Genomic DNA, 12,637 nt, shown 5'->3' with positions numbered 1-12,637 from the left:
ACTGATAAGATTTTCTTCATGCTGACTTAGGTGCAGAGCTACATGTCAAAGAAAAAAGTATATTCTCAGGTAAAGACTAACATACTGGATACAATAGGCAGGATAAGTAAAGGCTCTCTGAATTCCAGTTCTCTCCTGAGATGTACTGCCTATATTATGATCCTGTCTGCAACTCTCACCTCTCTGGTGGCCTGCAACATCACAGCTCCACTTAAGGGATCCTAGGGCTGCTTCAGAGGAGGACTCTGACTTCTTTTTTTGCTTGATGTTGTAACATAATGGCATACAGAATAGCTGGAGGCTGAACAAAGTGCTACAACTTAGCTGTGCTGACCAAATGGAAAGTTTCGGGAGCAGGGTCATGACTGCTAGTCTCAAGAGTGTTTCTCCTGAGGACTGATGTATACGAGCACTTACTCTGGCCTTTAGAACAGCTGCCAGGCTGCATTACACAGTAGTGTAGAGGTAACTGGTATGTCTATGTGGCACAAGGTGGTTCTGTGTAGACATATCCTTTCTGTTGCCACAGTTTGTGAAAAGATCAGCAGAACAGCTTGTAAGGATGCCACTATGTAGTTCAAATTAGAAACTAAAACTTAATTTCTTACAAGCTAGTACCTCTATTGCATCTTTCAATGAGCCTGCTAGTAAGAAAAATGCAGCTGATTGTTCAAAGCGTTGTTTTCCCAACAAAGCAAAAGCATTTTTTAAAGCAGCTTTGCGCCATCTATCTTCGCTGAAGTTGTGGCTGAAAAAGGCAGTCATCTTTTCATCATGTTGGGACCTGCATAAAGAAATGCAATGTACGTAACTACTATTACATAACCTTAAGATACAATCGCTTGAACAACATCACTTTAAGTTAAACTCTAATCTTGAATGAGTTCTGCTTTGCATTCCTGGTTCAATTAAGGTTTAATCAAACTTACAGTTAGCAGAACTCACCTAAACAGACCCCACACCACTGCCTTTTTCTTCATAGCAAGGTAAAAAAGAGCAGCATCTAAGGCATCATTGTTCCTCTGGAATGAAGCTTTTGCAACCTGTAGTAAGCAAAACCTATTATTATTACTGAAAATATAAGGGCTGCCTTCAGCTAAAAAGGACATTTTATATTAGGCAGCTGGTCTAGGTGACCATCTTATTTCTACAAAGCAACAGTCATTTCTTTCAGAATATTTTGCAGAAACTAATTGTTGTTATGTGACAGCTCATCATATTGTTAATGCTCTTAAGATATGGAAAACCAATACTACTGCAGATATTAGCCCCTCCCCACCCAAAGCAGGACGTTACAAATGTGCAAATAAAAATTTGTTCCTCAATCAGTGTGACTGATCAAGTCAGTCACACTATTAGGTGAAATTCATCTTTCAATCCTTTATTTACACATATTTAAGCTAATAAAAGTGTTTTTTAGTGACTATTGTTTTCTTTTTGCTGTCTCAAAAGATATAATTGCATGGGTTTAGAGGACCTGAATAATTAAGTTTTGTTATTGAATTCATTGAGTATCCCGTGATGTTTTAAATTTTATTTTTATAGCAGATGACTTGGGAATTCAGTAAACGAGTAAGTATTCCTGTTCAACAAATGCGTCTCAAAGAGTGCATTGTAATTCAGAGGAAAAGCTAATAATAAATAAATCTATTAAACTTCAAGTTACAAGAAAGCCAAAATTTTTATGAAAGTAAGAATGTAAATCTCACTAATACATATAGGAAACAGTTTAAATAGTATTTCAAAAATATATTGTAATTTATCCATTATTAGAGCTCTCATATGACAACTCTGCATACAAATGAGCTGTTTTGGCTCTGTCTATAGAAACAACTAGTTACACTGTCTCCTGACTGTCATGGAGTGCCCAGGAATTTGCTATATACAAATCACTGCACATATTTCTTAAGGCATACCTAACAGGATACAACTTTAATTTGTAAGCAATAAATAGTACCTTCTCAATGCACCTTCGCAGTGTGTTGATATTCCTGACCCACCAACCTATACCCATAGCTCTTAATTCAGACCACTGTGGGTCTCCCTTCTGGATAGCAGGAATCATATTGATCAGCTCCTCCTCAGCCTCGGAATGAAAAGCCCATGCAAAATGGCAAGTAGATAGGCCTAAATAATAACATATGATAATCAATTTCAGAAGATTAAGACTTGTTAATAAGCAAATGAAATATGTCAGAGATGCAAAGCGAGTGCAACACAAGAGCATAGGTAAATCTGAGAGGGACTGTTCTTCTCAACAGGAAGGAGAGCTGTTACAGGCACAGTCAAAATATCTTTTTGCTCCATAGGATCTGTTCTCTCCTCAGTGCTTCTGCCGTTCTTTTCCAGTACCCCATTCATATATGTACTAAAGTTGCATGAAAGACAGAAGGAAAAAACATCCTGTTATCTCAGACACAGACCCATTCCAGGCCAGAAAGCTTTCTCTCTGCTGTTTAGGTGCTAACTGCTTTCCATTCTGCTGTGTTTCACAGCATTTACTCAGATCTGCCTTTGAGCAAGAAGTAAACTGCTATGATGAAAATAATAAAAAAATCTTTAAGGAAAGACATGCTTATCTAAAGCAATACTTTTATTCCTCCAGCAAAGACTATAAATACATGTGTACAATTTGCATGTTATCTGGTTGGGGAAATTATTCATGTCTCAGACTGATAATGCAGAGTCTTTCAAATCTTTTCTGTAGCTATACCTTCCCTCTGTTCACATTGTCTGCAGGAAACATATGCTAAGCCTTTGAAAGATCAGGGCCTTAATGGAATAGATATAATCTAAAATGAATATGGTGATAATAAAGATATCAAAATACTATAAATCAGACATAATCAGATCCTCAACAAATGCCAAAACACAGTCAGCTCAGTTGAATCAAATGAAAGTAATGCTACATTCCAAGAATTACCTTGATGAAGCAGCTGAACTCGATACAGAGGTGGGAGTGATGTCAGAAGGCAGGTGTGCAAGCGCATAGCCAACAAGTATCGTAAGCCACATTCATCTAAGGTATCTCTCCCTGTGAAATACATGAAATATTGACATTTGAACATGCAGGTAACCACAAGGGGCATGTATATGACTTATCATGCACAGCTTGTAAGGAAAGTATACCCCTAAATTTGCTGTTTAGGATGCTGAACTACAGGTTATTGCGTATGAAATATAAGCAGATGTTTATTATTAGGTGTTTTTCTCTCTACTGTATCTGATCTGAATAGCTGATGCTAGCTTTCAGCTTTGTTATCCCCAAATACTCTTCAAGGAGTAAGTTTGTGTTAGCTGGGAAGAACAAGAACGTAAATATTATGACAGTTACTAACCTGAGTAATTCTTATCTCTGTTTTCATCCAGTTCAGTGCTTGTTGTTGCCACAGTATCTGCCAAAGCTACAAGGAACATCTGCTCTAGTCGAGTGAGGCCTGGCAGACTTGAGTGCATCAGGTGGCTTGAAAGGACACTAGCATGTTCTCGGCCAAAGTAAGTCGGACCATACTGTGAGAGATTAATAACTTTGGATTTACTCTCCCTCTTTTCAGGCTCAAAATCCATGAAGTCATCAGTTGTAACAGGCTGAATTTGGAACAGATCAGAGTACTGATCCTCTGTTTTTCTTTTAGCGTGATCTTCAGAGCCTTGAGGTAGTTTAGAAGTTTCTTCAGAAATGTAAGTGGCATCTTGATCTGCAGCAAGCAGTGCATACAGTGGCAGTGGGGGAATTGAGTCTATCTCTGTGTAGTCTCGAGTACCCTCTTTTCCAGCTGTGATGGTATCCTTGGCAGTACTACCACTGACGCTAATGGTACGAGAAAGATGGCGTTTAGGACCAGTTCCTTCTCCAGCTTCTGCATCTTTAACTATTGCAACTTCTCCTGCAATACATTTAACTAAATGTGATAGAATGGCTTTGGCTCGGCGAACTTTACCCAAGTCCATGAGTTCTAATAGCTGGGTTGGATGATACTGGGGGAGAGTAGGTGAAAGAACATGAGCAGCTTCAAAAAGGCCACCATCCTGGATTACAGTCGGAGTGCCAAAAACATCATCCACAATACCTGCCCCATCGATTACGCTGGTCTTCTTCGCTATCAAACTTGTTTTGAGTGAATCTTGAGTTGTTGAATCTTCAGTAGTAAAAACATCACTTTCCCCATCACCAAACTTGACAGCATGTTTCCACTGTGCATAAACATGCATTTCACAGTCCATTCCCACTACAAGTATACCATCCCTGACCCAAGAGAGAGAAACAGGCAGTGAAGGAGTGCCATCTACAGATGATACCAAGTCGATTGATCTAAGCAACACCCACTTCGACTTTATACCTTGTTTTATGCTACCACCTAGTGGTAAAGTAATAACAGCTACTCCCTCTTTGCTGCTTGTTTGATCTGTTACAATTCCTGAAAGTCTTCCGTACATGAAGATGTTAGCACCAACTCCAACGGTCAATATATGTGAACCATCTTCCTTTGATACCCAATCCAAATGCACCAAATGCTTGATATTGGGCACCAGATATTTGTCTTTATTCAAGAAAGCATCTGATTTACTGTAAACAAATAAATTACTGTCTACACTGACTCTTGAATCAAGTACATTTCCAACCTTAACTAAATCATCCAGATGAATTGTCTGTTCTAAAACCCATTCTGATCCTCCTGTAGACTCGCATTCAAGTATACAAACATGCATGGAAAATTCTTTGGAAACAAAACCATTATGCTGTATAGGTTGTTTGTATGCTACTGCAAGACGTCCTGTGTAAGAACAGCTAACAGCAACTGGCCTTCCGACTATGCACACTGTACTGCTGTTGTCCTCTCCTTCATCATTCATTAAAGGCCATCTTCTCCAGTGATATGTTTCCCTTTCTTCATTTTTGCTGTTTAGCTCTGTCTCTACAGTACATCTCCAGAACCGCACTCTGTTGTCCGAGCATGATGTTACTATCAAGTAAGGTGCAAGGCAGACTGGATATATTGATGAAGAACTCAGGTGACCTGAAGTTAGAACAAATGTATTTAGTATTAGTAATATAAAATAGAATGCCTGTACTAATACAACAGACAACACTGTCTATCTACTAATAGACAACATTTCAATTTTGTATTAATTTTAGAATTTGGAGCTGGGTATGGGGCAAATGTATTTAGACTGATAACAGCCTTAGGGCTTGGGCATTGCTGTTAACCTTTTCTGTCACTCCACATATGAATGTTGGAATTACCATTCTCATTTTTCTGAAAGTCTTTAGGAACACAGGCAGTTTTGAAGAAGGAAAGGTTAATCACATAAAACAGCAAAAAATATCTGTTAGTTAAACTGATTTCTTTTCAGACAGCATTTCAAACCATCATCAGTTAAGTGATGACCCAAACTTCCATGGTATATTTTAAAACAACTTTGTAGTTTTTAATGTATACCTGGCTTATGACACCTACACTGAAGTTTAACCTGAAGGCTAGCTTGACGTTCTCAAAACTGAAGCACTGCAGAAACTGACAGAATACAAAGGTAATCTAGGAATGCTTCAGAAAAGGTAGTGCCAATAGAAGAAGGGAAGTATTAGTACACTGAACAACATCCTAGTAACATCTCGCTTGGAATACTTGTGTACAGTTTTGGTCACAATCCAAGAAACATAAAATGGAACTGAACAAATTCAGAAAAGGGCTGTTAGAATAATGAGAGGAATACAAAGCCTGTTTAATGCGATGAGATTAGGTAAGTTTATCTAAGATTAGGCTCGTGTAGTCTACCAAAATGAAACCTAAGAGGGGCATGACAGTACTTCAGCATACTGTGGAAAAAAATTGATAGTGGGAGAGAGAATAGAGATGGGGTAAGCACACCAGGTTAAAAAAAAGCACTATATATCCAACAGATTAATGCTGGCAGATGAACGAGTGAGTATAAAGTGTCCATTTATACTGACTCAGGATATACTATCCTATAGACTAGTAATCTACTGGACCAATAAGACAGAAAAATGTTAAACTTACCTGCTGAAGGAGTTGCTCTAATTACTTCTACACCAACAGGAAGATCCAGTGGTTGGCTATACACAAGTCTAGAGCTCAGAATGAGTCTACTAGCAGTCTGAAGATTAGCAATTGATGAAGATCGTGGAATGGGACTTATGCCAGGTGATGTATCTGGAGAAGAATCCACAGTCTTTTGCTCAGGTACACTCAGCTTATTTTCTGATGAAGTGGCTTCAGTTGGTTTTGCTATTGAAAAAGAAAAAAAAAAGGCATTGCAAACCCTTTCAAGAAGTGTTTTATATTGTGATTGGTATAGAACGTAACCAGTGTTTATATGAAATCCTACTGCTTCTATTGCATTGATAAATTATTCCAAAAATTCTTCTACTTTTTTAAAATTAGAATCCAGCCATTTGAACATTATAGTTCTGCCTCATTTTGTGTCTCTAGTTATGGTCTTTAACGTTTTACTAATAAAAATTATTTAAAACCCCATGAAGTTAACATGTTACAAACACTCACGGAATGAATTCCACTAAAACTACTTACACATCCCCCAAACGGAAATCTATAAGGTTTTGCATAACTAAACTAGCATCTTTTTTTCTGATTTTGCGTGTTCTTCTTGACAAGGGTGACAATTTGTTTTAAAATAAATTGCAAGGCTTTAAATTTTCTTCCATGTTATCTAAAATAAATGTTCGCCTCTAAGAAAATAGTTACTCACCTAAACAGGCTTGCATGGATTTGAGATGAAGATGCCACATCTGAAGAACAGAGCAGCCATTACTGTCTTTTTCAATTACTACTAGGTAGAACTTTTCTGAGAAAGGAGGTGGACGATACCCTGTAATTTCAATACAACACCACCACTATTATGAAGTTTATGTTCAACATATATAATTTTCAGTAACAGATGACTTTTTAAAAATTATTAATCTTTTTTCCTCTTTGAAAGAAATTGCTTGATTTTAAAATGAAATATTCAAACAATAATACCATTAATAACATTTTTTCTCAATGTTTTATTTATCTCAGCTATAGAAGATTTTTTTTTTTTTTTTACTAAGATAGACAGGCTTAGAGACAGCCTGAATATTAGTGGCAAATTTAATTATTAGGTGTATTTGCCTTCCCAGGCTTACTTTGAACTACTCTAGTAGATTGTAAAGACTCTTTTCCACTTCCCTCTTTTTCTTCAAAACTTATAAGTCTATTACCACATTCCCTAGTTACTTTATATGGGATTAACTGTGAAGTCGGATTTAGTGCCTGGAACTACATATTGATTCAAAAAAATATACCTCTGTTCTATTTTGTACAAGTTCTTTTATACAACATACAGCATTTGGAAAAATGGACCTTTTAATACAGGTCAAAATGTTTCACTCTGAGCAAAATAGAATACTTTTATTTAATATTGTTACCAGGTAAACAACAATTCATATATTTCAATCTGAAACACATGAATTTTATTGAACTCTACAAATTCTCCTTAAATAGGAAAGATTTCATTATTCTGCCTGCTAGATTTCAGTATTCTTTAAGAAAATTTTTAGTACCTACGTTAATATTAGTTATTTTTATGCTGTACCTTGTGATGGCTGGAAAAATATCTCAGTTTCCTTCCCTTCCACATCTTCCTTATGTGGTTTGTATCCCAAAATAAAGTCTTCTTGAAAGACATGAAGCAATTGTGTATTTGAGCCACACTGAAACCAGTATTAAACAGCAGTTATACCTCTCAAACAGTACAGCAGTATTCCATACTAATATAAATATTTCTTTCGTAAAATCTAGCTACTGACCTTCTTTTATAATGCTCAAAGTTATTTTAACACATCTGTAAAACTGAACACTTTCATCTCTTATGTTAAGAACATCATGTTGTAGATCCTACTGTTTACATATTCAAATTTCACTAACATCTACCATGCTATATCAATTCTGTAATAAATAACTTTTGCTGCAGTTATTAAGAGATGAATTAGTATTTGATGGATTTTAATTTCTTTAGATATTGAATAGCCAGCAGCGGCATAAACTTTTAGACTTTTATCCCTCTTCAGTGGGAAGACATGTCTGCAATGAATTGTTTGGGAAACCTGCTAAAAAAGGGAAGAAATCAGTTTCCTTCAGTTATCTCAACAGCTGTCCTTGCTGGCAGCAACAGATTTCCTTGCAGCACCTCCACCCTTCTATGAAGGAGGAGCTGGCAGTGAAATCCTTTCCCGCAGGCAAGGACAATACGTCCCCCAAAGACAGCGATGGCAAAGTCATCATGTTCCCAAACACCCCCTTTTTCCAGGAAAACATGGAGTGGCATCCTCCTCCATACAGATATTTTAAAAATCTTGTAAGGATGAAATCAGCAAAAACTAAGTGACTCAAAACAGAATAAAAAGCATTTCTTTTGCAACTTCAACAAGTGCTATTAAAAAAATGCTTGGGGACAAAGGAGGTTTTGAGAGGATTTGTTTTGGTTTGCTTCGTTCCTGTAGGACTGGCATTTATATTAAGGGAAAGTCTACAGTCACTGTCATGATCAGGACCCAGTATTAGGAAACTGGATTCAGTGTTTCCTTGCAGAAGAGAGAGGGTTTCTTCCTGTCTCCAGAGCTTACAGCTCTTTTGAATATCTACAGTCTGCTTTTTCATACCAAAATCTCTTCGTGCTCCGTGCCTCACATTTCTCCTGGGTGGATATATTGACTTCTATATTCGTTAAAGAAATTTGAATGCTGAAAATAATAACATGACTAACCTATTTACCATTTCTGTAGACATTGGTTAAGGCCCATGATTACTAATTAAGCTTTATACCAGTCATGTCAAAAAGGAGACTAGAAGCTAAAAAGTATGGCTTATGAGCCATGGAAAACGGAAAAGCCTCTAAACCACGCAGCATGTCTTGGTTTCTTACCTCTCCCACAATACTGGTCCTTTGTGGAAGGCTCTGTTTCTTATATCCTACTGATAATTTACAGATATTCCCTGTACTCCTCATACAAACTCATAAAATAATCTATAAAATTTCTATAAAGATATTTTGTAAACTTTAACTTAATATTGAAGGTCCTGTGTGATTACAAGACATGGAAACTTACTGAAGAATCGAGAAGTACTTCTTTATACATGCATGTCTATATGTCTAACTAAGAAATGGTAAAACAAACTGTTTTCACAGGCTGCTTCCTCAGAGGAAACAGCATAGGAACTGGTATAATCAAAGTAAGTATGAATAAGAACAAGGCATGGCAATATTATCTCCTGTATAAATGTATAGCCAGATTACTGAACATGTAAAAAATTTTTCTTCTAAAATAATGCAAAACAATTAAAGTCATACATGGCTATGATTCCTACATTTTGGAATAGCTAGATTTATTTTTTAGGTTGAATTCTTGGGGGTTTTAGTGTGTTCATCGCTTTGATTTTTTTTTATTTTCTTCTGTAATTATGACAGTTTGTAAACCAGTTTTCAATTAAATTTTATTTTAGCTAAGATTTAGGCTTAGAAAATATTGTCACTGTATAACAATGGTCTTTGAACTCCCAGCAGGTAGAAGAAAGTTGTGTAACTAAAAGGTTAAAGGTATCTCGACATTCACAAAATTTCATTAATGGAGGATAAAAAAAAAACAATTAAATGTATTAACCCCTCAAAATGGTTTCAAGTATGTGACAGCTTAACTAAAAAATAAAAAACTGCAAATGTCATTATTAAAGGTTTTTTGGGGTCAGGAAAAGCAAAGCATTATCCAAGAAAAGACTGAAGAAAGAATTTTCTTATGGATTGGCTGTATAGCACATGAGGGCTTGACATGCTCTTGTTCATTAAGTATAACTCTAAACGATTCTAAAAACAATTACAGAAGGAAGATATATTACAAGCGTTCAGGTATCACTAAAAGAATGGAAAATTCTAAAGGTAGGCTGATATCTTAGTCTTATTTTAGAGGAAAGGTGCCTTAGAGTAGCTGTGACTATTTAAGACAACAATTCATGGAAAAAAAAATACCTTTAACTTTCCCTGTTTACATTGTATATTCATGTTAACATGTTAAAAGGGAGGAAATTCCATGGAGATAATTTCATGATGCAGGAAATTAGTCTTAAAGGCACTCATTATCACTGTAGAGAAATGTCCTCTTTTTTTATCTCTTACTGAGTATTTCTTTTCAACAGATGAAGTTAACTAGTAGACAAAGCCATTAAACACCTTTATGGGATACCCTCAAATAGTCAACCATTTACTTACTTTGTTAGTTATTGCATCAAGTTCAATAATGCATCCTGGTCGAGCAGTAGATTGTTGGCTCACAATGTTAAACACTTCCCCAATAAGCTTCTGAAATAGAGCAAAATGAGTTAAGAATTAGTACATTTTTCTATCAGACAGAAGGAAATTGCATGTACAATAAACTGATGCTTTCATTTTCCTGTTGGCATAATTAGTAATAGTTTTCTTCCTGTTCTCATTTTGGCATTTATGAATAATGCAGCATTCATCACGACGTTTGCACTGTTTTAAGTCTGCAGCTACTCATGGGGATAGCACACTAATTTTTATGGAAACTAGATGTTGCTTATTTAAAGCACTTTTGTTTAAAGCTTCAGGTTTTGTCACAACATAGGAAAAAAAAAATCTGTACAGCTTATATATAAACTGAATGCTCTATTGATTTTTGCTGGAACATTTACAATCGTTGTTCCCGTAACAGATTGCTCACACTGATCTGAATGCTGCCAGACTATCTATAGCTTATAAAAATCACAGAAGAACGGAAAGGAAAAGTGTGTTTGCTTATACAATATAGTTGCAAGGCCAGGTTTTTCTTTTCTTAGAATCACAAAATTGAAAGATACAGGGGAAGGAAAAATAGGTTGTAACAGAAAAAAACAAGAGCTAATATTACCCTTAACAATAACCTGTCTTGATTTCCCTCCTATCCAGTGTCTCTGCCCTTCCTCATATACAGGTGTAACTAAGTGGATATATCTAAGTCTCCTCTTTTAAAAATACAAGGAAAGAAATCCTGTTTTTTCTTCCCTCACTTGTTATGGGTTGGGAAACTTGTCAGGGAAATTTTGTTTCAGTCCATCCACTTTGTCAGCTAATGTTTACAAGATACCTGCAAAACATATGTAGTTATGCAAGCTATTATGCATAAAATCCTACACAGGAATGTCACAAAACTGAAAATACAGAGCTAACGGAAGAGAAACCACTGGGAAAAAAGACTGCCTTAAATATTCTTATTTTAAAACTCACAAGCAATTGCTACATAAAACTTACAGAGGATTCAGGGTCAGATAGTTCATCTAGAAGTTTTCGTGCATCTACAACAGCTTGATAGAGTCTCAGGTTTTTGCCATCAGATGCAACAAAGCAAGCACTAGCAGAATTACAGTATGTACCTATCAGAAAACACAAAATAAATACAAACTGTAGAATTAAAACAAAAATTAGCAGTACTTCCTCCATAAGTCACTGGTTCAAATGGCACGAGAATGTATTTCTAACAGAATAATTTTCATAAAATACTGAAGCAAAGTGACTAAGAAAATATGGGAATCAAAACACCATTATTTAGAAATTGAAGTAACTTCTTTCTGCACATTTACTTAGCTAAAGCTCCTCGTAAAAGTTAATAATCTAAGCAGAATTCCTGTGTTTACAAACATTCATTGCTCACACATATAGAAACCAGTAGGTATTACATATAATGGAATGCTGCCATTCCTTACAATGGTTACGTTCTCATCACTGTAATCTCCGAGGAGATATTCAGAATGGCTAATACTAGCTTCAGGACTCCAATTCTCCTATGTTCTAACAGGCAATTTAGAATAGGAATCTAACATAAGCTCTTCAGAATAGCTCTCTTTACTTGTTTACTTTCTCTAGAGCCTAGACTCCTGGGATAAAATTAACCTGGATGAAAAATCTCCAGTTAGAAGTGCAGATATCAAACTGGGGGGAGAAATTTACCTGTACTAGTGAATAGTGTGATCTGAAAAAATACAAGAAATGAGTGTCCTCTTTGTTTCTCTACAGTGTACAGACAAGCTTGATGCAACAGTTGCTATTTTAATGTGCGTTTTCCTCTTATATTAGAAGAGGCAAGCTGCTACTTAGTAGTGACTGGAAAACTTTGTGGAATTGTGACAGCATAGAATATTACTATGGGATCAGAGAAAAGGGAATTCTTTTTTAGTCAAACTATTAAGCATACCTACATATTTTTTAGGTTGCACAAAATCTCTGACACCCATTGAATCACTGCAAAGGTCAGACTGACCTTAGCATAATAAAAACCCTGGTATTATTAGTATAAAATTTAATAATGCTACATTCACTATGCAAATGACATTTTTAGTACTGTACACAAAGATGATGATGGCAAGAGCATCTTTATGATAATTCAAAAATAAATATCTGAGTGGCTGAATAGATTAACATTTGTAGAGACAATTTTCTTAACTATAATAGAAAGCACTAAAAGTAAGTACAAAAACTGAAGTATTGTCCTAGGGCATTGTATTAGATGTTGTACTGCCTGACCTCTAAAAAATCTTGCTTGTAGTCCTGTAAAATTAATGTAGTCTATTTCTTTAAAAATATTTGGTGT

General features: G+C 35.8%; 1 protein-coding gene across 3 annotated transcripts in view; it reads right to left on the bottom strand.

The window, feature by feature from the left end:
- Positions 1 to 12,637, bottom strand: part of DMXL2 (Dmx like 2) — a 60,852-nt gene that overhangs the window by 24,056 nt on the left and 24,159 nt on the right. For all 3 annotated transcript variants that reach the window (XM_064517352.1, XM_064517353.1, XM_026097037.2), the window contains 10 exons: positions 11,302 to 11,423; positions 10,264 to 10,353; positions 7,597 to 7,714; positions 6,730 to 6,849; positions 6,021 to 6,248; positions 3,339 to 5,018; positions 2,924 to 3,034; positions 1,958 to 2,127; positions 946 to 1,043; positions 619 to 784 (listed from right to left, as the gene is read on the bottom strand). In XM_064517352.1, coding sequence (XP_064373422.1) covers positions 619 to 784; positions 946 to 1,043; positions 1,958 to 2,127; positions 2,924 to 3,034; positions 3,339 to 5,018; positions 6,021 to 6,248; positions 6,730 to 6,849; positions 7,597 to 7,714; positions 10,264 to 10,353; positions 11,302 to 11,423 — 2,903 coding nt within the window. The remainder of the gene's footprint in view (positions 1 to 618; positions 785 to 945; positions 1,044 to 1,957; positions 2,128 to 2,923; positions 3,035 to 3,338; positions 5,019 to 6,020; positions 6,249 to 6,729; positions 6,850 to 7,596; positions 7,715 to 10,263; positions 10,354 to 11,301; positions 11,424 to 12,637) is intronic.

The sequence above is a fragment of the Dromaius novaehollandiae genome, chromosome 10, assembly GCF_036370855.1.
Source record: "Dromaius novaehollandiae isolate bDroNov1 chromosome 10, bDroNov1.hap1, whole genome shotgun sequence".
Taxonomy (NCBI): domain Eukaryota; kingdom Metazoa; phylum Chordata; class Aves; order Casuariiformes; family Dromaiidae; genus Dromaius; species Dromaius novaehollandiae.
This window is presented reverse-complemented; position numbering and strand designations above follow the sequence as displayed.